Source organism: Epinephelus lanceolatus, chromosome 6 (assembly GCF_041903045.1).
Source record: "Epinephelus lanceolatus isolate andai-2023 chromosome 6, ASM4190304v1, whole genome shotgun sequence".
Taxonomy (NCBI): Eukaryota; Metazoa; Chordata; class Actinopteri; order Perciformes; family Serranidae; genus Epinephelus; species Epinephelus lanceolatus.
Window position 1 is genome coordinate 16,352,700 of NC_135739.1, and position 25,330 is coordinate 16,378,029.

General features: G+C 41.5%; 1 protein-coding gene and 1 long non-coding RNA gene across 2 annotated transcripts; both read right to left on the reverse strand.

Moving 5' to 3' along the window:
- Positions 1-1,133: 1,133 nt before the first annotated feature.
- selp (selectin P) lies at positions 1,134-23,027 on the reverse strand. Its single transcript, XM_078169115.1, has 30 exons — positions 22,913-23,027; positions 22,747-22,819; positions 22,210-22,614; positions 21,934-22,038; positions 21,651-21,842; positions 21,302-21,493; positions 20,956-21,144; positions 20,650-20,835; positions 20,325-20,531; positions 20,012-20,191; positions 19,771-19,900; positions 19,603-19,661; positions 12,427-12,516; positions 10,772-10,884; positions 8,722-8,797; positions 8,227-8,613; positions 8,029-8,136; positions 7,547-7,732; positions 7,239-7,430; positions 6,518-6,703; positions 6,224-6,409; positions 5,946-6,128; positions 5,652-5,837; positions 3,651-3,836; positions 3,337-3,522; positions 3,024-3,209; positions 2,599-2,787; positions 2,312-2,500; positions 1,575-1,694; positions 1,134-1,473 (listed from the first exon to the last, which is right to left on the reverse strand). The coding sequence occupies exons 1-30, from the start codon at positions 22,913-22,915 to the stop codon at positions 1,406-1,408; spliced, it is 4,938 nt and encodes a 1,645-aa protein (XP_078025241.1). The 5' UTR covers positions 22,916-23,027; the 3' UTR covers positions 1,134-1,405.
- LOC144463665 (uncharacterized) lies at positions 10,276-10,673 on the reverse strand. The gene is made up of 3 exons (XR_013491711.1): positions 10,558-10,673; positions 10,378-10,467; positions 10,276-10,290 (listed from the first exon to the last, which is right to left on the reverse strand). It is a non-coding gene; the product is annotated as an uncharacterized LOC144463665 (long non-coding RNA).
- Positions 23,028-25,330: the final 2,303 nt, after the last annotated feature.

Below are 25,330 nucleotides of genomic sequence, written 5' to 3' on the forward strand. Positions count from 1 at the left end.
CCTTTGTATCTGTGTCTGTATCTGCTCTAAGTGTCTGCTGGCATGCGCATGTGTGCATGCTCATGTGTTAGGAGGAACAGCACTCTTTGTTGTCGGGGACTAAAGTATCATAATGTACTTCCTTGTATCTTCAGAGGTAGATGAAGGGAGAGAAGCCAGACTTAAATATCAGGGAAGGAAGCCAAGGTGGTCACCTGCAGGGCTTTTTCCCTTCTTGTGCGCGAGCCTGTGCGCAGTTGGCACGCATATACAGTTGCCAGCAGCCGTGGGTGGGATGAGAAAAATAATCAAACCGTGATCATACGGTCACAGCAGGTAGCAATAACCTCATTATTATTCTGACGGTAGCCAAACAGTTTCCTGTCGACAGTGTGGTTATTTATTGCACCCTTCATGCCAACCACAGGCCACAAACCCTCTGTCTTTTAACCGCTATAATTGGCTTCATGCTGTTGCAGCGCCAAGACAGATGCACACGCTTTGCTGAAGATGCTCCATTGGCCATTTCCACCACAAGTCTGGGGGTATACTATTGGCACAGACACACAGCGAAGATTCTATACAGTAGTCACACAATAGGAACTCCATACTTAATTCAGACAATAGATTTTCACCTAAATCAGTAGTGTAATTTATACATCAGCCCTAATATGAAACATATTCCAAAACTGTGTGAGTTACTGTGGGGGTGGTGAATTGCCCCTTAGTGTGGGATCAGTGCCCAGTGACACACATTGAGCTGAGGCTGATAATAGATCACCTCCTCCCCAATCAGTGACAGGAGTTTCCTGGCCACTAAATGTGCTAAACTGACACTTTGTGGCAGTTTGGTAATCTCAGAGGGTTTCTGCCACTTCCCCACTTGACCCCACAGTATTGGTTCCTATGGGGGAGGTCAAATGTGGATAAACTGAGCTTCTAGGGAGGGCACCAGCAAGACAGGGTCACCTAATGCTTGACCAAATGACACTGGACATTGACAAAGAATGCCCACCTGATCACATAATTTATACATGATACTGGGTGAATCACATGATGAAATAAAATAAATAAAATAAAATAAAAATTAAAAAAATAAATAATAAAAATGAATAATAATTAAATAAAATAATAAAATAAAATAAAAGGGACCATTCAACAACCATTGATAGTTTATTGACAATCAAGCAATATACAAGAGCAAGCACAAGCTGGATCCAACTTTGTGTTTTTAACAAAATAATTCAAGGTTTGCATACAAAATATGCATTATTATCTACATTTTAAAGATTGTCTGAGGAAACTGAAATCACTCTTAACATAAAGCTCTTATTCCACTGTAATCTTCTGGCACCAATTACTACCAAGCTTTGTATAATTACAGCAAGCATTGGGCTTCAGTATATGAAATGATTTGCTGCAAAACTCAGGCCTCAGATTCAAATGCTGGATTCTCATGCTCCCCCCATGCTGGCACATACATGACATTCTTTTCTGCAAAAATCAGAAATAAGGATTAAAGATGTGCTGTGAGTGCCACAACATGCTGTATTTGTATGTATCAAACTGTACAGCAGCATTAAAGTAAGTCTTACTTTTTTTCTTTAATCGCATTAAAGCGAACAAAGCCAGTCCAATCAGGACAAGTGGCAAGAGAATGTAGGTTGCTCCTGCACTCGTCGACAGCAGCATGGCAGTCCCCTCTGGCATATCTCCTACAGGAACACATAAAAATCACACTCAATACAAGTTGTTTTTAATTTGTTGTTTTATCCTAACTGCACATTTCTCGATCCAGTCTACCACTTTGGTCCGCACTTTAATATCTCAACAGCTATTGGATGGATTACTATGAAAGTTTGTACATAGATTCTCGGTTCCCAGAGCATGATCTCCCTAATGATCTTGGTAATCTCCTGACTTCCCCTGTAGCACAAGCAGCAGGTGAACGTTTTTGAAAATTTAACATGCACATGAATTGGCACAAGCTTTGGTACTGACATTCATGGTTCCCACGTGATGTATCCTAATGACTTTGGTGACCCGTAGTGCCACCAAGAGGTTGATATTTGTGGGGGTTTTTTTTGGTAAAATGTCTTTACAACTATAAGATGGATTGCTTAGAAATTTACTACACACATTTATGTCCCCCTCAGGATGGAATCTAATCACGTTGGTGATCATTTAACTTTCTCTCTAGAGCTGTCATGTCAAAATTTCAATATGTCCAATACTTCAGCTCTAGTTTGCGCTGATTAGATATCAAATATTATACCTGCCTAAGATAGCATTGTCATTGTGAGCATGTTAGTATGCTGAAAGACCAATTTACCTATGCAGATAGGCAGGCTGTCGTTCCAAAACCCAGTGGAGGAGCAAGACAGCACCTCTGTGCCATTCAGGGAGGATCCTCCTCCACAAGTGAAAAGACACTGGGAGCCAAAGCTGAAATTCCCCAGAGGATGGGAGCAGTTCATAGACAGGGATGAAGACAAGGCACTAATGGCCTCACACTCCACCGCTGAGGTGTGAAAAAGACAGAAATTGAAATTAATGACATTGGATCAGCTGTTTGAGTACCAGATCAGCAAGTAAGTTTAAGGTATTGTGAGCTCTCACGCTGGCAGGTGGGCAGATCTTGACTCCAGTGGCCTGAGGTGTTGCATGTCATAGTTGGTGTTCCTCTAAGCCAGAAGCCCTCATTGCAGTCAAAGTCACAGTGGGAGCCGAAGCTAAAAGAGGAGTATGGGTGGCTGCAGTTCATCCTACCATGTTGTGGAGTCTTGGCCAGCAGGGGGCATGGCTGAGCTGTGGATAACAAAAAATATGACCACCAGTTTCAGACCAAGCAATCCTCATCTCCCTTTAACACACTTACCACTGATTTTAGACATGACAAATAAAAACACAGCTGGTGTGTTGTGATATAAATCAACACAGTGACATCTGTAACCCCACATTCCAAGTCATGAGTGTATGGTAATGTGCACCTAGCAGAAGTGAATACATGTCAAGTGTAGCTCTCTGAAATTTTGATTTATTACCGAGACAGTGGGGCATTTTTCTGCTCCATATGCCCAAAGAGGTGCACTCAGTGTCAGCCGTCCCATTCAGTAGAAAACCCTCCTCACAGGTAGCCGAGCACTGAGAACCAAAACTGAACTCCCCATGAGGAGCGGAGCAGACTAAGGAGCCATGAGAGGTGGAGTTCAGAGTGGGGCATCTCTTAGCTGGAAGAGAAACAGAGACATAAAGGAGCAAAGCTATTTAAAGAGAAGACAAGAGTCATTGCATCTAAACCATGAAAGAAGAGTTCCTCTGTGGATTATGATCAACAGATAGATGGATTGTTTTTACCCAAGCAACGTGGGATGTCTTTGCTCCATGTGCCAAGAGAGGTGCACTCAGTGTCAGCCGTCCCATTCAGGAGGAAACCCTCCTCACAGGTGGATGTGCATCGAGAACCAAAACTGAACTCTTGATGAGGATCAGAGCAGACTAAGGAGCCATGGGAGGGACAACTGAGAGCGGGACATTTCTTAGCTGGAGAGGAAGAGAGAGAGGGAGAGGTTTATGATAATAAAATGCAGTCAAGACATCTAAACCAAAACATTTAGAAATTTTTTATGGATTATAATCAGCAGATTATGATACAAAGATGTATACCTTACCCAGACAACGTGGGATGTCTGTGCTCCATATGCCCAGAGAGGTGCACTCAGTATTAGCTGTCCCATCCAGTACAAAGCCCTCCTTACATGTTGATGTGCACAGTGAACCAAAACTGAACACCTTGTAAGGATCAGAGCAGATAAAGGAGCCATGAGAGGGAGAGCTCAGAGTGGGACATCTTTTGGCTGGAAGATAAACAGGTAGAGGAAGAGATCAACAAGGTATTTTAGAGCTTTATGAGGTAAATTGATGTTGGAACACTAAACCATGAAATAATTATAGTTTTATAAAACTGGGTTCAGGAACAAAGACCACGTCTTAAACACATCCTATTTCCACTCAAAAGTATTTAAGCACACCTGATCCATTCTCTTTCTCTTCGACACACTTCTCACATCCCACCCGCCCAATCCCTTTGTGCCTCTTACATCTTCTTCTCTGCTCCTTTCTGCATACAGGAACCAGCAGGGGCTCTACCCAAAGCTGGGGTTACAAAGACACAACTCGCCCACTCAGTCTCACAACTCTCTGGTTCTGCGTTCCTGCCTTCGACCAACAGATTTGTCATTTCCCTCGCCTACGACCCAGAGACCCAGCCTTCATCTCTTCATTCCTCGACCCACAATCTTTCATCCCTTCATCCCTAAACCGTCATCCCTTCATTCCTCACTCTTCATCCTTTGATCTGCATTCTTTCATCTCTAACCCTTCATCCATTCATCCCTCAACCCTTCAACCCTCAACCCTTTGACCATCATATCTTCATCCCTCATCCGTTCATCCCTCATCTCTTCATCCCTCATCCATTCAACCCTCGACCCTCATCCCTTCATTCCTCACTCTTCATCCTTTGACCCTCATTCTTTCATCCCTAACCCTTCATCCATTCATCCCTCAACCCTTTGACCCTCAACCCTTCAACCCTCATCCCTTATCTATTCGACCTTCGACCCTCACCCATTCATCCCTCCACCTTCAACCCTTCATCCCTCGAACCCCATCCCTTCATTCCTCACTCTTCATCCTTTGATCCTCATTCTTTCATCTCTAACCCTTCATCCATTTATCCATTTATCCCTCAACCCTCATCCCTTCAACCGGGTTGAAGGGATGAGGGTTGAGGGATACCCTCATCTCTTCATCCCTCATCCATTCAACCCTTATCTCTTCATCCATCATCCATTCGACCCTCAACCTTCACCCCTTTATTCCTCACTCTTCATCCTTTGACCCTCCTTCTTTCATCTCTAACCCTTCATCCATTTATCCCTAACTCTTCATCAATTTATCCCTCAGCCCTTCAACACTCATCTCTTCATCCCTCATCCATTTGGCCGTCAACCCTCATTCCTTCGTTCCTCACTCCTCATCTTTTGACCCTCATTCTTTCATCCCTAACCCTTCATCCATTTATCCCTCAACCCTCCTCCCTTATCCTTTCAACCCTCGACCTTCACCCCTTCATCCCTCCACCTTCATCCCACACCCTTTATCCCTCGACCCTCATCCATTCATTCCTTACACTTCATCCTTTGAACCTCATTCTTTCGACCCTAATCCTTCATCCATTCATCCCTCAACCCTCATCCCTTCGACCCTAATCCTTCATCCATTCATCCCTCAACCCTCATCCCTTCGACCCTCATCCATTCGACACTCATCCCTTCATCCCTCATCTATTTGACCCTCAACCCTCACTAATTCATCCCTCCACCTTCATTCCTTCATTCCGCACTCTTCATCAAGCGACCCTCATCCCTTTATCCTTCATCTCTGACCCTCATCCCATTATTCCTCGACCCTCATCCCTTCATTGTACATCCTATCATAACTTCATGTCTTGATCCTCATCCCTTCATGCTTTCCTCAAAACCCTTAATCCACCAAATGCAATAAACCATTATTATTACTATCTTTATCTTATTGGCATGGTCTTTGTTAGCAAATGAGCTCTTATGTTGATTATAGTCAACACATTATGGTCCAGAGATTGTTTTTACCCAAACAACGTGGGATGTCCATGCTCCATGTGCCAAGAGAAGTACACTCTGTGTCAGCCGTCCCATTCAGGAGGAAACCCTCCTCACAGGTTGACGTGCAGTGAGAACCAAAGCTGAACTCTTCGTGGGGATCAGAGCAGACCAAAGAGCCATGGGAGGGAGGGCTCAGAGTGGGACACCTCATGGCTGGGGAGAGAGAAAGCAATGAAATATGTTAGAATTTTATTTGGCAAAATGATACCAGAAAGAAATTACAGATCATGATACAGTCACAGACATAATTCATTTACTCACCCAAGCAATGTGGTATGTCTACACTCCACCTGCCCAGGGAGGTGCACTCAGTGCTGGCTGTCCCATTCAGTAGAAAGCCTTCGTCGCATGTTGTCGTGCACAGAGAACCAAAACTGAATAGACCATTTGGGTCAGAACAGGACAGGGAGCCATGAGGTGGATTTATTGGATTACATTTCTTAGCTTGGAGTAAAACAGAGACAAGGGAATAGATGAATTACACAATATAAAGCACAAAAAATGAGCAATGAGAACAGGCTTATCATCTATAGTCATACCCTGGCAAAGAGGAAGTGCATGACTCCAGTTGCCCTGTGCAGAACATTTTGTAATGGTTGTGCCAATCAGATCAAATCCCTCTTCACATTGCAGCGTACATGTTGACCCAAAGCTGTATGCCCCCAGAGGGTCCTGACATTGCATGGAGGCATGGGGTGGAGCCGTTAAACTGTTGCACTGTACCACTAGAGAAGAAGAAACACAATCACTTATCGGAGCTGCGTACAAATTTGAAAGTTATTAGGAAGCTTGTGTTGCTTTCAGGCAGCCCTGACATAATTTCTGTGACCCACCTGTGCATGTAGGTGTAGGGTTGCTCCATTGTCCCGAGGCCAGACAGGTGAATGTGTTGTCTCCGGTCAGGTAGCGGCCTTCCTGGCAGGTGAAGTTACACCGTGAGCCAAAGGAGAAAGGCTCCACAGCGTCCACACATGTCACATTGCCCGTGACAGGGAAGAAAATGGGGGAGCACTTTTTTACTGTGGTGGGATGTAGATATAAATCACACACAGTCAGTGCACTCAATGGAAATCAATGTTCCTATAGAAATACGTCAGTTTGAATGACTGTGCATTATGACTCCGCTTTTATAAACATAGCATGAGCATGACATAATACTGACAAAATTTACAGTCAAGGGAAACAGTAACTTTCCACCCACATTAGACCACAATGTTGTTTTCCCAATGCAGACATAAATGAGTGTGGAGTCAAGTGATAACAAATGTGACCTGAAGCTGGTCTGCCGTGCAGTCTGGACAGGATGTGATTACATATTTTGGTCAGCTAAGTATTGGTTAAAGGGGGCCATCAATCTATTAACAGAGGCTGAGTATTTCAAAAAGGGAAGTCACATTAAAAGTGGCAGTAGCAGTGACTTTCACAAAAAATGTGGATAAAATGTCACCATTATTAAAGTTAGATTATACATTTTCAATTAGGTTAAGGTAATTATACAGTTTAAAGCATGATTGGGTCTAATTATATAGTCAAAGGTAATGACAGTCACTTTACTTGTACATGTTGGGACACTGGCTGTCCACTTGCCGGTGTGGTCACAATGTATCTGGTCCGCTCCACTGTGCTCATAGCCTTCATCACACCTGACCTCGCAGGTGGAGTTGTAGCTGTAAGGTGCAATGGGGTGGTTGCAGGTCAAACTACCTGCGCTGATGCTGGTGTGGTTCAGAGCTGGACACTGTTCGACTAAGACAGGCAGTGAGAAATATTTTCCTTGTAACGTTCATACCTGAAATAATAATTCTTTTTGCCTGAAATAATAATTCTTCTTGCCACTGTTGATATCCAGTTGGTATCCATACCTTGACACAGAGGGACAGGGTGGTTCCAACGTCCACTGGCTTGGCATAACAGTTGTGGCATGCCGACCAACTGAAAGCCAAGTTCACAGTGGAAACGGCAGGAAGAGTTGAACCGACTGGACCCGTGGGGATGGAAACAGTAGTGAGAACCTTGTTCTGGATCCAGCAAGGGTTCGCATGAGATTGCTGAAGAGAAAACAAACCAAAATATATTTAACTCATCACAGAACAATGTTGTGGCCAGTTTAAAGGAGCAGTGCGTAGGAGTTAGTGGCACCTAGTGGTGAGGATTGCAGAGGGCTAGCTCCCTATGTCGATAAACAGCTCATTCTAAGCTAATTAAAACCAGACAGTTCTTATTTTCAGGTGATTATAAACAAAAGAAAACCTTCTTTTTTTACATTATATTCAATTTCTGTCAATATATTCCCCTAAATCCTACACACTAGACCTTTAAATATATTACGATAGCGTTTGCTCACCCTCTTCACAGCGTGATCCCAGGAAACCAGGATGGCACAGGCAGGTATAGTTCCCTATAGTCTCCACACAGTCTGCATTGGCACTGCAGGAATCCTGTGTACAGGAGGCTACATACACACCGGGACAGAGCTCACATGTTATAATAAGTCTACAGGAGTCGGGTAATGTTTTAATCAAACAAACAATGAGGGTTTTACCACTGTAGCAGATAGTTCCTTTCCTCTTGAGACAGTTCTCATTGTTCCACTTGGCCATGTCTTGCTGCCTCTTAATGTAAATCTCCACGCAGTCCTGCTCTGCTATGTCATCTGGCTCCTCTGGTGCCCAGTTCTCAACTTCTTTGGGCACCTTTTCATCATTTTCTTTCCAGATCCACTCTCCATCCTTCTTGCCTATGCCTATCCAGTAGTATTTTGAGTGAAATGGCACCAGATTGTTGATAAAGTCATTTTCTTCCTTGTTACGGATGGGCACCATGTCTATGAAGTGCTGCTGGCACCACTGGCGGGCTTCAAGCCATCTACGGTTTTGACTGGTGCTGTAGCTGTAGGTCCATGCCTGTGCTCCTCCACCGCTGGTCAGGTCTAAGATTAGGTTAATGCACACAATGATGAGACAAAATTTGAACTGGTAAAGCAAAAAAAAAAAAAAGTCTGAAAGAGTTCATTGCCTGTAAGATTATGCAGACCTACCTCTGGCAAATGCAATCAATGCAGCTATCAGCACCATGTGATGCAGGCTTTGTCTACCAACTGATCCTTGAGACATCTGAAATAAAAAGAGAATTTATTTCCCATAATTGCATATGAGTGTGAAAGTACAACACTTGCAGCAATATTTAAGAGCTCTTACCATTTGGTCCGTCTTCAGCTACTGAATGTTGCCAATGTGTTTACTCCACCTTGCTGACAATCGATGGCAAAGTGGCATTAATTGTCCTTCAGAGAATGAGTCAGTGACCAGTTTTGTAATATCACTTATGCAGTAACTTCCTTTCAGGAAGGACACCATTCTACCACCCATTATTGTCTGGGAACACAAACACACAGACCCAGATGCATACACAAACACAGACATTCACTAATACTAATTAAAACTTGACTTAAAACATTTTAGATTCATTTTATTTTATTATATTTAGATACCACAGAAATGCAACTCCAGTGTTATTAAATGCATGCTTTGAGTTCACATATGCATGATTATAATAAGCTATCGCATACCAGAGGTGGGACTGAGTCAATAATTTGCATGTTGCAAGTAAGTCTCAAGTCTTTGCACTCAAGTCACAAACAAGTCCTAAACAGCTTATTATGCTCTCTTCACAAAATTTAATGCTGTTTAAATAACAGAGCAATAATAGAATTGCTTTACAAAAAACACAAGGGGCTTTTAAAATGTGTTTTCATTTGTTAAACAAAGTGAGACTTAACTTAATCAGAAAAAAGCAATACTGACTTTCATATAGCACTATTAAGCAGTGCCACAACACAATGAATTTTGTATGTTTTTGTCCTGTGTTGCTTTATTTACCTCATCTCATATTGGAAAAATGTCTATAACTTGCTCTTCAAATGTTTATAATGGCTTGGGTACGGTATCACGTATTTTCAAGTCAAACAGCTCGAGTCCAAGTGAAGTCACAAATCATCGGCGTGAAAGTCCAAGTCCAGTTGTACATCGAGTTGTACAAGTTTAAAGTCATCAGAATTGTGACTAGAGACTGACTCAAGTCCAAGTCATGCAACTCAAGTCCACACCTCTGTCACATACACATACACTGGCTACACACTTTATATGGATGCATATATCCAAATGAAGCTTTAACACACAGTATATAAGACAAAACACTTAGCTAAGTGATAATCCTGGCAAACAACCTGTGCAGCCAGTGACTGTTTAGGTTGATTTATTAGCAATCTACTAAGATTAATATGAGTAACTGCGTATGGGTCATTCTAGATATATTTTAAAAAGATGTATAAATGAGGTCCCAGCTGTTCTTCATCCTTGTGCCTCACTGAATGGACTTGTCACCTCTTCAGACTGCCTGTGAGGGAGAACCAGATTAACAATAAAGAGGCACTTACTGACCGATTTACCGAACTGAATCACAGTTACACTTAAGTAAATATTTTAGCATTTTAGGTAGCAGAAGAAATGAAAAGTAACATTTGGGTTAATCAGCTTCTCAAGAAATGGGTGGAGTTGCTTTGGACTGGTACATTTCAACACTGACCTTACTTGGGCAAGTTTCTTTCCTGTGAGAAATTAACAGAAAACAGATTACTATTGAGGTCTGTTGCAATAACATGCATCTCTTTTTCTAGTGTGATTGAGAAACTGACTTCTTCTGCGTTTCATCCAGCAAAAACAGATGCAGCTGAGGGCTGAGAGGGCTCCACACCCAGCGACAGCAAACAGGGCCTGTTTATAGCCTGAGAAAATAAAACACAGTCATTTTATCCTGTGTTGTATGATACTTGACAATGTGATATTTTTTTTTAAAAAAAACAACAATTTATTACCACAACTATCACTGCTGCTGCTCCCTTGTGATTTATTAGAAGCAGGAGAAACAACATAACCAGTGCAATAAATGGTCGGCCCTGGTTTTGGTGGATTTATCCTTTATTAAGAAAATAATTCAAGCTTATATAACTTTGAATAATTACTTGCACAAACAGGTCTTGGGCCACTCCAGACCCCGGTGACCCCACAGGTAATAGCTGGCGAGCCTACCATCCGGAAGCCTGAGTAGCATTTAAACTGACATGTGGAGTTGAATGTCAGGTTTCCTCCCAAGCAGCTATGGTATCCGTTATCGGGCTGAGGCAGAGGGGGGCACTCCATGGCTGGGGGCACAAAAAGGGTAAAGGCTATCAGTGATGCAGTTATGTAACGGTTTCATTCCAGCTTTCAACTATGAAAATAATTTTTAGAGCAGGAGCATGCTGATGCAAGTATTTTGATCAGTATTTTGAATGTGATCTTCAGCCTGGCCTCAGGAAACAGAGGAAACAGATGCAGAGGCTGGTGATGCCCATATTAAAATTCTGTCGAAAAATAATTGTGATGTTCTGAAGAAGTGCTGCTTGAGACAACGAACAATAAAAGAGGATATTCTGAGGAAGGAGATAGTGAAAAGTTCATCCATCTGAATGTCAGCAATCAGTTATAAATACTACATCTTAAACTGCTAACCGAGGGAGCTTTCAAATATGCCTCCGCAGACATACACATATAAGGCTAAAGGGGACAAGAGCACCTCAGACTGACATTCTAACATGATATTGGTGTCTTGTGTTTACAGAAAGAATCAACAACATTAAAGGAGCTATATGTAAGAAATCTAAAGCAAATAGTCGTAAAATCCTCCTAATATGTCACAGAGACTAAGGAATAATGTTCATATAACATACTGATCTCAGCGACAACAATAGTACAGCCAGAATATTCGCATTTAAAAAAAATTTTTACGGTCCGCAAATGATGTTTATGTTTTGAATTTGTGTTTTGGCCTGTTGCGCTACCCACCGCCGTCTACCAGTCACACAGCCATAGAGTCTCAGCATCAGTTACAGTTACGACTGAGCTACAGCAGCACGGCAAGCAGCGTTAGCAGTGTCCCGGTACATAGCATTAGCAGTCTCCTCAGCTGTATCCCGGCAGCAGCGTTAGCAGCAGAGAAGCCGGACTTGCTCAAACGGTCCGCTGGAAAACCGAAGATCAAGAATGCGGTGACGCGGCCCTGCCATGGCAGCCGCCCGTGGGCAAACAAATCACTCTCCAGCGTGCCGCTGTCCAGCAACCTCGAATCTGTAGGGGAGGGGGGGCGGAGACGACTCGCTGCAGTATTTTGAATTTGAGTGCAGTAACCGTTTTGGCCACATTCTTACATACAGCGCCTTTAAGTCCCTTCTGTTGAACTTAAGCCTGCAATAACTGGCTTATGTCCACTTGGAGGCAGTGGAAACAAGATGTGAACTCAAAACTGACAGTATTATTTCCATTTAACTTTATATGGGGACCTTATTAAGCAAACAATCCAGCTTATACAGAGCAACATTAGCATTCATTTGGAATTGTGTTTGTTTCCACCGCATGAATGTAAGTCCAATGTTTATACTCTTTTAGCTCTGCTTTTGGTCGCCACCAACTTCTTCGTTTTTTGTTTGGTCGTTTTTTAGCTCCTACTGTGGCTGAAACTCCACTAAGGGTGAGAGAAAACCAAAACAGTAAAGTTGCGGACTGGAAAATGAAAACAATAAGCAAAGTGAATATTGTGATAAGAGTATCTGTGAATATTTGATAGAAACAACAAAAATGTTTCTGGATTTGGCCATATTTACATTCGAAACATGACTGCAGCAGTAACATACAATTACAGAACTCACCTGATTCAGGCTGTGTCTCACTGGAAGTCGTGAGGTAGTGAGGTGGTGTGCTGAATCCAGCCGTGCTGCTGCTTGTTGCCTGACTCGTAGCTGTATTAAAACATACAGCACATCCATACTGTTACACCACTGCTTTAAGTCTGTTGTGTCATTCTACTTCATATAAAGTAGGCACTGTACAAATAAACTTTATTTTATTTGACCTACATTTACTGTAATTAGTAACAAGGTTAAACTGGAACATGCAGTAGTAATAATAATGACATTATAATAATAATAATAATATCAATAACAACAACAAAAATAATGATAAAAATGACAACATAGCAGTGTATCAGAGACCACAAATAATTGGCTAAACTTTCAGAGAGTGGAGGAGATGTCAGAGAAGGCCCCTCTAAAGCAGCTTCTTGGGGCTTCTTGTTCAAATATTTTGTCAGTACATCTGGACAGATGTAGAGTAGATTTACCTCTTACTGTACAGTACAAGCAAAACATGTAGCTGCAGCAGACAGACTACTACTTGCACCAGTGATGTGTTCAACATAACATAAATTATTATCTAGTTGTGATTATGCATTGCTAAAATAAAAGAGGTTGCACTACAGTTATATAGTCACATAATATTTACAGTTGTCCCTATTTGTTATTGAATTTCAGCACAATATCTAATGTGCTAAGGGAGGAGCACTAAGCAGCCAGTAGTTCACCAGATAAAAACAGCAATAAACCACCTCAACAGCTTAACTCAATCCTTGGCAGTGATCACATCATTATCTACAGTAGCATTATTAGGCAACTTTGCTTTATTTCATCTTCGCAAGCTGCTAGCTAGTACAAATGAAAAGAAGTCAAACTGCATTTTTTAATGTTATAAAAGACGACATACTTAGATACTGGACCTCCGCCTCCTCTTTCCTCCGCTTTCTGTATGTCGCACCTGAGGGCTTGGAGGTCTTTTCATGATGATAACCCAATAATTCAACAAATTATGACCTCTTGTTGTCTGTCAGTCACAACCGCTACCTACCTGAGATGCGCACAGATAACTCGACCCACCCCCCTCGCCAACAGTGACGTGACTGAGCACGGTGCAGGACAGGTTCAGGGCCAGGTCAAATAATGACAAACAACAGGGGGGTTGTTGTTGTTGTTTACTTTTTCTTTATTTGCTCTTTTTTTCAAGACAGAGCATGAGGAAAGAGCGCCAGTCGGGGCTGCAAATTATTACTATTATTATTTTTTTTATTTTTTTATTTTTTTTGAGGGCTTGCAGCTGCGCCCCCGCCAGCATGTGGCGCCCTAGACGGCCCTATGCCAAGAGCCGGCCCTGCTAAAGACCATCAGGGAACTGCAGGTTTGGGTGATATTGGACAGTTTGCTAAACCCCTCCCCTGGAAAGCCATCATCCATATAGCTTATCAACTGTAAATTGACATGGTTGCACCTTAAGGCCTATACACACCAAACCAACATCAAAGAGTTAGAGACAATACAGGCATCTCCTCACATCACCTGTGTCTCAGCCGAAAACTTGCACCTGAACGCATCGCAAAGACCACAACCAACAGCTAACTAGCATTTAGCTCTGCGCCTGCGTGAGAGGAAATAACTCTCCATACCAGCAGGTGCCTTTACTCTGTACTCATCATTCAAAAAGGGAAACTGGGAGACCAGTACGACTGATGTAAGATGCTAGTTAGCCAGTTAGCACATTAACAATACAACCCGATGTTGATAGAACAAAGAATATTTACCTTGTACCAACGAACAGTTACACAAACAATTACAAACCATTTCTGCTGAGGAGTTCAATGGTGAAAAAACGTTCCTAGTATGACAAGTTTGTTTAAGGTCATGCCCTCTTGACTTTAGCCATTCGTTTGCTTTCCACTGTTTTGTTTCTCTCCGTCCCAATCAGAGTGATTTTTCTTAGTGTTGGACTGCACCTGCTCTGACGCCAATTTAACAGGCTGAATCGGCCAGAATAAAGTTGGCAAAGGCCGACAAGGTCGTCACTGCAAAAACCAGGGCAGAAGACGCTCAACAATGTCTTAACAATGACTGAGAGTCGACTGTTTGCGTTTTGTACAATTAGCATCCATTGTTTCCAAAAATAACCAAGAATTTTTGGTGTTGAATTACTTTTATGCAGTTTGCAACATATGGACTTGAACAATTACAGCGACCAAAAACTGTTTCAGTGCACACAGACATGTGAGAATTCTTTAAAGATAGACTTAAAAAAGTGAACCTATCCTTCAAATGAACACCTACTGTGATAATTGGTGACTTCGTGCCCGTTTGCTGACTCCTCTTCTGTTTGGCACATGTCTCCCTTATAGCCAGGGTCACAGAGGCAGGTTACGTTTTTTATGGTCTCCTGGCATCGTCCTCTGCCACATATTGTTGCATTACATTGGGCTGTTAAAGAAAAAGTGCAACACTAAAACAACCTGTACTGCTTTAGAAACTGAAACAAACCTTCAATCAGATTTTCATACCTTTATAACAAACGGCAAATTTCCTATTGCCGCATTTCTCATCATTCCACTTCCCTCGGTTCGGTCCATTGTTCACGTAGATCTCGACACAAAACTCTGTGCTGTGGTTGTTGTTGGGCTCGTTTGCTGCCCACGAGTGTTCACCAATCCACGTGCTGTTATTCCCAATCCAGGCCCAAGTTTCATTCAAGTGTTTTTTAGTGATTCCAATCCAATAGTATGGACCCTTATTTCTGTTTGGCAGCATGGACACCAAATAGTCATTCTCTTCCTGGTTTTGGATGACCACCATGTCTGTGTAAGTTTTCCGGCAATAGTCTCGGGCACTGTACCAGCTCATGGTCCCAGGTGAGTGATGATATGTCCAGCCCAAGGTAGTCTCAGTAAGGGAGCAACCTGATGTACAATTTGAATGATAAAAGTTAAGGACAAGTCTTTTTTCATCCAATTTGAAAGATTTCATGCACACTATATAAACTATACATTTTGCTTTAGAGTTAAAAATAATACTCACCAAGGAGGAGGATTAGTATCCAAATCATTTTAATGAGTGCACTCAAAATACCAGTTTTCTGTCCAAACAAAAGAATAATCAGAAGCCAAAATAGTAATGATCATGAAAAATGCCAAAATTAGAACTTCTTTACTTGCTTACGCAGAAGGTAAAGGTTAAACTGCTTAAAATAAGCTTGCTACTTAAGTTAAATCCTTGTTTTCTAACTGTATCAAATATAAAACCTTACACCACAGCAGTGCAGCAAGTGAATGTTAGTTTGCTGCAAGCCCGGAGAAATGTTAGGCTTTTATATTGTTCTAAGGCATTATCACAGAATACCTGGATGTTTGTTTGACAGAGTGAATGCATGTGATGAATGAATGAGTGACTTATTGACCTGTTACACCTGAACAGTCGTTTTGGGAAATGCCCCTTGTTTCTGGTAAATGCGGGCTTGCTGATTGATAAAAAAGAGGAAACGCAAACAATGCAAAAATGTTTCACATGAAAGTAAAGCCCAGTGCAGATCACCACTGAATCTTGGAGCCAACACACAGTAATATTTCCCTCATAAAAGGGGATTTTAAAATGCAGAATTTTGCCAATTTGTGCAATTAAAGCTACAGTTGGACATGAAAAATACATCATGAAAATAACTTTATGTCATATCTGCTGAAACTGCCACTACATTAACAAAGTGTTTTATGAGACAGAAAAATATCATGTCTCTCCTCCTCCTATTGCCTCTAATGGCATTTGCTACTGAAAGAGATATTCTCAAACCAGTGCAACCGGGCTGGACAGCCACAAAAAAAGGTTCGCAGGCTGAAATCAATGCAAAAAAAAAAAAAAAGTCAATTTATTTAGAACATCCTTGCACAAAAAGAATGGTGCACAAAGTGCAAAAAAATAATGATAAAAAGTAAATAAAAAGCAATTTCAGTCCTTGACTTTTTTTGTGCAAGGATGTCCTAAATTTCAGAATTTTTTGCACTGATCTCAGCCTGTGAACCTTTTTAGTGGCTGTCCAGCTTAGTTGCACTGGTGTGCGGGAATCTTCTCTGCCGTCCTTTCTTGGTTGTCTACTGTATTGACACACGTTTTGTTGCCCTAAGTAAGCGCGGTTTCACAGCAGCCCTACGAATTTGCTACTGAGAACAAATAATCAGAGCCTATCATAGCTGAGGAGTGTCTGATGCAGCTGTCAATCATATCAAGCGCTGTTCCTGAACTGCGGTCAAATTGTCAAAGCAGCAAGCGCTGATCAAATACGAATTAAGATTCTAAAATGCTAATTCTTCTGTGGGTTTTCAAACTCATACCTGCAGCTCTCTATGCCATTATAAGCAATACAAGGAGGCAGAGTAATATGATTTCTTATTTTCACAGATCATCTGTATCCAACACATTGTCATCCTCGACCTCGACATTTGGTCATGGACTTTCCACGTCCAGGTACGATGTGAAAGGTACCCTGGGTGCGTTAATTGCCGACGTTCTGAGATGCCATGTCAAGTTCTGCCTGTTGCTCTTCTTTCAAAATACACTTCAGTTTTCACAGGAAATTTACCATTTACATACAGTCTCTTTCAAAATAAACGCGCTACGTCGGTACAACAATGCGAACTGACATTTTTTAACTCCAGCAGCTAACGCACGTGGTTGGGTTTAGGCAGCATAAACACATAGTTAGGTTTAGTTAAAAAGAACAGAGTTTGGCTTTAGAATCTTACAGGACGCGAACACCACTGTCCCGGATGAAAGTCGGTGTTTGCTCGACCCATCCACCACCCAACCAGCAAACTCAGACTTTCGCTGTCTTAACTTTGGTTCTTGTTCCTCCACATTTGCCCCTTGACGGTGCCGAGCGTCATTAAACTATAACAGCAACTGCACGCGTATTATGCCAACATTAAAGGACAGCATTTTTCGACCAGGTTGCTGTATCATGTACTGCTGTGTGGATATAGTGACAGTTCCAGCAAATATGACACAAAGGTAGGGTTTTTTTTTTTTGTTTTTTGTTTTTTTTTTAACTTTTATTCAATTTTCCAAAAGCATTCAAAAAATCAAATTACAAAATTACAATTTTCACAGGTTTACAAGACTGGTCAATAAGTGAAAAGAGAGAAGCACGGCGCTTAAACAATATGAAAGTCAATCTAGTGAAACACATACACGGGTCAGATTCCTGTAATGTCCCATTTCAAGCGTATGTCCAGTTAGTTCAGTGCCAAATTGTATTTAACTCCAAGATTTTCCAATGGTCTCTTCCATTTCTGCTGAAAAGTATGAATCCTCCCATTTATGTAATGTCACAATTTTTCAAGAGTCACAACCTCGGGTATCAGAGATTTCCACATTAGAACAGAGGGAGGGTCATCTCCTACCCACTTCACCATGAATGCTTTCCTTGCCAGCATTAAGACTGGTTGAATCACTTCCTCATGTTGTTTAAGAAAATTGGGGACATTTCCAAGCAAACATAAAAGTGGATTTGCTGACACCTGTTGTCCTATTGCAATACTAATGTTTGCACATATTGCCCTCCAGAATACCTGAATTGAATTGCATTCCCACAGGCAGTGCAACTTAGTGCCTGCATGACTTTTACATTTGGGACAATTTGGTGTAACTCGGTGGGTTTTTTTGTTAGAGCTCTTAAATTTTGATACATGGTACCCATATTTGTCTGCTATAAATAACACACACTTTGACCTCTACTACACCATCACAGATTATGGAAATTAATGTCAAATACAAAGAGGTATATTGTTACAACGTACCCCAGTGCCGGGGTGAGTTGTAACACTAGCTGGGGGTGGATGTAACAATTAAATTATTGTGCTTAAAAAAGATTCACAGTAGGCTAAATGTATTCAAGCACTTTAATGAACAATAAAGAAGGAACAATAAACTTGTAAGAATACAATAATTATAATATTAAAATAAATAGAAATGTATAACATAAATACAAAAATAAGTACAATAAAATAAATAAAATCAAGAATAATAAAGTATTAACCTGTGTGTGTGTGTGTGTGTGTGTGTGTGTTTGTGTGTGTGTGCGTTGTAGCCTGAATGAGGTTGACATTTGAACAGCATTTTAACAGTTGAACAATAAACACTTTCGAAGAGTTACAACCCTCCCCATGCCTAGCAGCCATGAAAGAGCTAACCGTTTTTAGCTTCAAAGCTAGCACTAATGAAACACATCAAATTAAACTAGAGTCAGACGCTCCCTCAGTCTGATGGAAGCTATCAGATCTATTTCTGGTTCTGCCGAAGTGCTGACATATAGAGGACTGAATTTGGTAGAACAAACAATGGTGATGATGTGTAAAACAGATTACTACAGCAATATAGCTCTTCCTGCCGTGCTTACCTCTCATGTTATTCAACTATTCATCTCTGCCCCGTCCATTGTAAAGGAGGTGACAGAAAGAGAGAAGAGGTCTGGGTTGTTTGGAAAAAGTTCTTCCTGGAACTCTGTAAAAACACACGATGTCCTGCAATCTCAGGATAAATGTCACTGTTCAAAGTGTGGGAAAATGTTGGTGTTGTGTATGGAGTTGATGGCTTGACCTTCGGAACATCTATCAATGTAATGACATGGCTGACTTTTTTTTTTTTTTTTTTTGAAACTGACAGCTGGTCACGATGTTGAAAGATGCATTAAAAAAGCCCAAAAGCAAATGATAAGTTTGACCTTTTATTGTGAATAAAAAATAGCACTGCTTTAAACATACAGAAATATAAATGAGCTAACGACCGTCTGGTAAATAAATAGTACATAAATACTTTAATATAGTGAAATTATTCACAGTTCTGCATTGACATGGCGATCTACCCACAATGTAACATTTACAGTAACATGAATAGAGCCACCTTTCCAGCATGTTCATGAAGCTGTAGAACAACGTGTTCAATAGAAAACTCCCCTTGGGAGGAAATACATGTCTGACCATGGTAGAGCAAATCATGACATTAAAGGAAACATAATGCAACAAATGCAAAGGTGGGGAAACCTTTTCTATCACCATACATAGCTCTGACATATTTAACATGTATTACATCAATGTAAATTATTCTTACAGTTCACATTAATATGACTGACACACATCCAAGTATTTTACAGATATATACAATTGTCCTTCGATGTTGAATATGTGTTTTATATGAGGCTGTCGACGCTGTTTTTGTAGGACTGTGGAGGGTCTTCTATCTCAGAGGTACTGTTAGAAAACACAGAAGAAGGAAATGAGCACTGCAATTCAACAAACTTGCTTTTTTTTTTAAAAAAAAAAAAAAGTATGCTTTGATAGAGATGAATGTTTATCTCACCTGTTCAGCTCAAACTTGGTGGCTTTCTTCTTCAGTCGTTTCAGGATCCACACAGCCAGAGACAGACCAGATAACAGAGCGCCTCCAGCTACCACACCAGAAGCGATGGCAGCAGTCTGAGTTGAGAGAGCTGCGGAAAAATGACCAATTTAATATGTGATCTCTTTAACTCTTATTCTGGTATTCTTATATGGTTCTTATGTTAAAGTTTCTTCTAACATTTGTTGCCTCTCTCTTTTACCTTGGCAGGTGGGTTTCTCTCCAGTCCAATTGCCATGGCGATCACAGGTCAGCAGCTCATGTCCGATTAATGAGTAATCTTGATTGCATGCGAAGGAGCACTGTGAGTTGTACACTGATTCACTGTTTGAGCAGTTGATATGACCGTTTTCAGGCGCCTCGAGCAGTGGGCATCTCACTGCTGTGTGGGAGAAGACAGCAAGAATTTAGATGGTAACCTTCACATATTCATAAAGGAGATCTCACTGTAGCCTATGTATGCACTTTTAGCAGACATTACAAATAGCGCAGGCAAAATGGGTACATGTGTATACCTGTGCAGTTCGGTGGTGTGGAGGTCCACTGGCCAGGATTTGCACAGTCCATGCTGAGTGCACCTTGCAGCTCATGACCTTCGTCGCAGCTGAAAGTGCACACCATACCAAGTGGATGTTGAGTCACAGAGGAAACAGGTGAAGACGGAGAGGGGCTGCAGCTGATCTGGACATTTGTGGGGATCTCAGGAACAGGACATCCAATTGCTAAAAAGGAAAAATCAATATGATGACATGTCATGGCATAGAACAAAATTAGAAAACAAAGACTGTAAAAACTGTAGCAAACTAGAGCAGAGATTTATGTGAACGTAAGCTACCATACCTTTGCAGGTAGGTATGGCTTTACTCCACTGTCCATCCTCAGAGCACTGAGTGGTGTGTGCTCCCTGCAGTTCAAAGCCTTCTTCACAGCTGAACCTACAGGTGGAGTCTGGCCGCAGGTCAGACAAAGGTTGGCTGCACTGGGTGATGAGGTGAGCTTCTCCCTCTGGATTCTGGCAAGTGATGGCTACACAGGAAAAGCAAAAAAAAAAGGTATAATTAGTATGTTTGTAATAAAGGCACAAACAAGAAAGCTAATCTTAATCATCTGAAGGTGGTTTGGATTAAATATTAAGTGTGCCCTCACCTTCACAACGAGGCATCCTCTCACTCCACTCAGCTGCTGACGTGCAGGTCACCTCGCTCGGTCCCACCAGGTGGTAGCTGGGGTTGCAGCTGAAGCTGCAGGTGTTTTCGTAGCTGAACATCCTATCTACATCATCTCCACAGCTGACAACACCATTGTCCAGCTCCTGGAGATCAGGGCACTGCACAGCTGCAAAATAGAGGGGGAACCAAACAGGTCAACAGGAGCTTTTTCAAAAACATCATACAGCTTCTTCCTCGTAATAACAGACTTAAATACAAAATATCATCGATATAATGTGAAGTATAAAATCCAGCCAGGTAAGAACATAAAAATGCGGGCGTACCAACACATGATGGCTGTGAGGCGTTCCAAAATCCTGATGCTTCACATTGCAGAGTGTTAGATGGAGAACCAGCCAGTACGTAGCCTTCATCACAGGTAAACACACAGGTGGACTGGAAGCTGGAGGGACCCAGAGGATCGGAGCACTTCATGGATCCTCTTGCTGGGCTGGACAGCTCCGGACACTGGACCACTGTGGACGACAGGACCATCAACAACACATTACAACAGGCTCCATCACTGTGATAATAAAACTCTGTTGCTTCGAATATGATTACTTGAGATCACAATAACATTGGTCAGTATCACACTACTTCATTTACTTTTTTTGGTAGCTTTGTGATACTCACATTCACATGTAGGAGGCTGCTCTGACCACTGTTTGGAGGCAGTGCATATCAGAGGTCTTGACATACTCAGCTGGTATCCTTCCTCACAGGCGTACTGGCACGAGGAATCGTAGGAGAAGTCTCCGTACTTGTGAGTGCATTCTACACTTCCTTTATTCGGAATGGTCACTTCATGTTCGTTACACTTAACAACTGCCAACAAAGAAAGCAAAACACAATCAGATATGAGATCCTGGCTGAAAGTGACTTAAACTTTAAAACTTTTAAAGTAGTGTTTTCTTACCTTGCTCACACTGCTCTCCATAAAAGCCTTCAAAGCACTCACACTTGTGGCTGTTGATGGTTTCCACACACTCTCCGTAGAGGCATGAGTCGTTCTTACAGGCAGCTGGAGGAAGAAGAAGTATTTTTATATAGCTTGCATAAAATAGAACTATTTATCTGAGTTTTTAATTTTAAAACATAATAATTTAAAACAGCTAAATCAATAGATTCCCTAATAATGAACAAAACCAAGGCAGTTAAAATGAGCAGCTCTTGCATCCTAACTCTTGCTCACCTGCGTAGCACAGAGCGGTCTTCAGCTTCCCGCACCGCTCATCATTCCATTTGCCGGCTTGTGCACTCCTTTTAATGTACATCTCCACGCAGTCCTCATTCAACCCTGTATTGTGTCCATTCTTGCCGTTGTTTGGTTCACCAATTGCCCAGTTGGTTGCTTCTGCTGTCAGAGCCTTGTTTGTTCCTACCCAGGTCCAGACATCATTGATCTTGCGGATCCCAATCCAGTAGTAGGTGGGTTTCTTGGGCAGCCAGCTACCGAGATGCTTGATCTCCTCCTGGTTCTGGATGGCCACCATATCTGTGTAGTGCTCCCGGCACCAGTCTCTAGCTTGCTGCCAGTTCATGGTGTTGTCAGAGTAGAAGTAGGACCAGCCATCTACTGTCGTCCACATGCACACCACTGAGGATGGAGGGCAGAGACAACACATTAGGTTGTAAGGTAATGTGGATTCATTTGAAAAAGTAATACACAGAAGAAAAGTGAAGTCAAAAATTGGACGCTAAAGATTCAGTCTGCATTAGATTTACATACTTGAGCATAGAAAGGTCAAGCTGATCCATGAGGTCTTAGATCCACGGGTCTGAAGTAATCCAAAAAAGAACTCCTGTAAAGTAAAGTAAAAAGCGATCAATTAGTGATATCATAAATGCATCACTGACTAAGAGAACTGTGTTTAAATTATTACCTCTATACTTACCATTTTAACTGGTATGTGTAATAACCTGCAGTGGACTCTTAGTATGTCTTTGGTCTCAACTCTTCTGAGGAGGTGATCACTCTGAGCTTGATGTGCTGAGGAGCCGGCTTTTATATGCTGTACAGGGCCAGTCTGCATTTCCAGGAAACTCTCATCACAAGTGGGCTTTTTCAGTGGAAATCCCCCTCACCCCACCTATGGCCCCCATCCCACCAGAATCCTTGGAAACTTTCCCTCTCTGCTTCTGACTCTTTTCCACTCTCCTTTGTTTTAGGAGCCAAAATCAATATTATTGTCACAGAAGAGTGGTGTTCCATTTAATAACAGGGTTTTATTTCTACTTTACTTGAGTATTTTATTCTACTTTATATTTCTACTCCACTACATTTCAAAGGAAAATTATTGGGTTTTTTTAAAAAACTTTTTTACTTTTTACTTCTTTTTTTTACTTTTTATACTACATTTATTTGACTTCTACAGTTGTTTGATATTCTTAAGATTTAAATGTTCATCCAAAACACATGATGCATTTTGACTTGATTACAATTCCTAAAGCAGTATTTGCACTTGTCATGGAGTATTAAACACTTTTACTTAAAGGGTGACTTCAGCATTTTCCAGCCTGTGCCCTATTGTCCCCTGTTCTGTGTCTAAGTGACTAATGGGAACAACATGTTTCAACATTGCCCAGTATTAAGTATGACAGCTGCAGCAGGAAGCTGCAAAACAGGCTCCAATGCACCCACTGGGGCCAATACGCACTGTCAATATATGTCCACTAAAAGTGCTTGTTTTTGCCACTGACAGACTCAGATTGTTGTCTGACAACATTATGGAAAATATCAATACAGAGGTTGACCTTTTTATGAAAGAGTGAGATCCCACTTTGTTCAACCAGAAACAGTTGATACTGCTATCACCAAACCCACCAGACTCCATTCAAATAAACAGTAAGTTTATTATCACAAAACAAACTTTCTCAAAATCGATAAAAAGAAAAATAAAACTTAGAAAAACATCTTGGTTTGTGTTTCCACTGCTCTAAAATCAATAACTCTGGTTGCCCAGTTAGATGTGAGGATAAAAAGCACTATTGTATTGTAATGTAGCCTACTAATGTGCCTGAGAACGTGCCAATCTAACAAACATGTACAGAAGTGACGACAAAATAAAAAGCATGAAGAAAGTGATAAGTTTCCTGGGGAATGCCCGATAACACAGCCCTCATGCTAAAGTGAAAGGCGACTGCAAAGGAAACTGCAGTCTTGGAAGCTGTAAAATCCTGTGAGCTAATTAGAGTGTCTGAGAGTGCCAAAGAAATTCCCACTGTTTGCTTTTATTTCAATATCAATCATTTAAATCTTTGCCACCAAATGAAAGCAAAGAAAAGCGTAAGTTTCGTGAGTGTGCATGATGATTCAATCCGGTGGAGTCCTGTTGGCAGTAGCCCAGAATGTGCCCACAGACAATACATTGACTGGAATAGCTAAAAGGATGTCAAAGGATTTGCTCATCAAAAGAAGAAAGCGGAAAACAAATCAAATGCAATGGCGGCAAACAAACATTTTTAATGAGTGTCCAGAGACGGGAAGTGTGTGGAGCAGCAGCAGAGGCGCCTGCAGGCTGCCTGTGTTTCCAGAAGTGACAGTTCATATCCTTCCTCTCTGACCCGCGGCTGTGGATAGTAGCCACTGTTGCTTGACACCTCTAAACCTCCACCCTCTCCCTTGAAAGATAATATAAACTTCTTAATTAACTTGTACAGAATAAGACCCAAAGGAGAGACTCAGTTTCAGCTTTGATAAGAATATCCTAAACAGATGCTGATACAGATTTGTGCTCGGATCATGATTAGGATCTCACCACAGCTCTATTCTTGCAAATAATCATGCAATAAAAACATACATAATATGAGCATTACCACAGCTGTGACATTACTGTTAAAGACTGCTACGAAATGATGATACACCTACTGCATTCATCATATAACACATAGAAAATCAACTGTCAGCTCTGCCTAATTTGGCCTGATAGAGCAGGAAAGGAGAGGTTTGTGTGTATCTCATGAACTTCTCAGTTTTTTGGCCCCAATGAAAGGCTGCAGGACGGATTACTGATGAAAGAGGCCGACTGGCAACCAGAAGTTCAAGCACTTCTGGCAGAAGCATCCATCCTTCTTTCTGCGGAACTGGTCCTGAACCAACAACTACATCACTACCAGCTTCAACTCTGACCCTTCTGATAGACACCAGTGGAAAATCTTCTCTGGTTACAGGAAATAACAAATCAACCACACAGATAAAAGAAAAAGGGTGGAAAAATGAGCTTGCCAACGTTAGACACATTGCTCATCTCTTCCCTTTGATATAACTGGGTTGGTAAATATAAGATGCAGTGGACTGATGCCATTTTATAGTA

What these genes read in the sequence shown, in the direction of transcription:
- selp (XM_078169115.1), bottom strand. An exon ending in TGGAGAGCAGTGTGAGCAAG is followed by an intron (nt 21,843 to 21,933) that starts GTAAGAAAACAC and finishes CTTTGTTGGCAG; the next exon opens with TTGTTAAGTGTAACGAACAT. An exon ending in CCCTGTCCCTCTGTGTCAAG is followed by an intron (nt 7,431 to 7,546) that starts GTATGGATACCA and finishes TGCCTGTCTTAG; the next exon opens with TCGAACAGTGTCCAGCTCTG.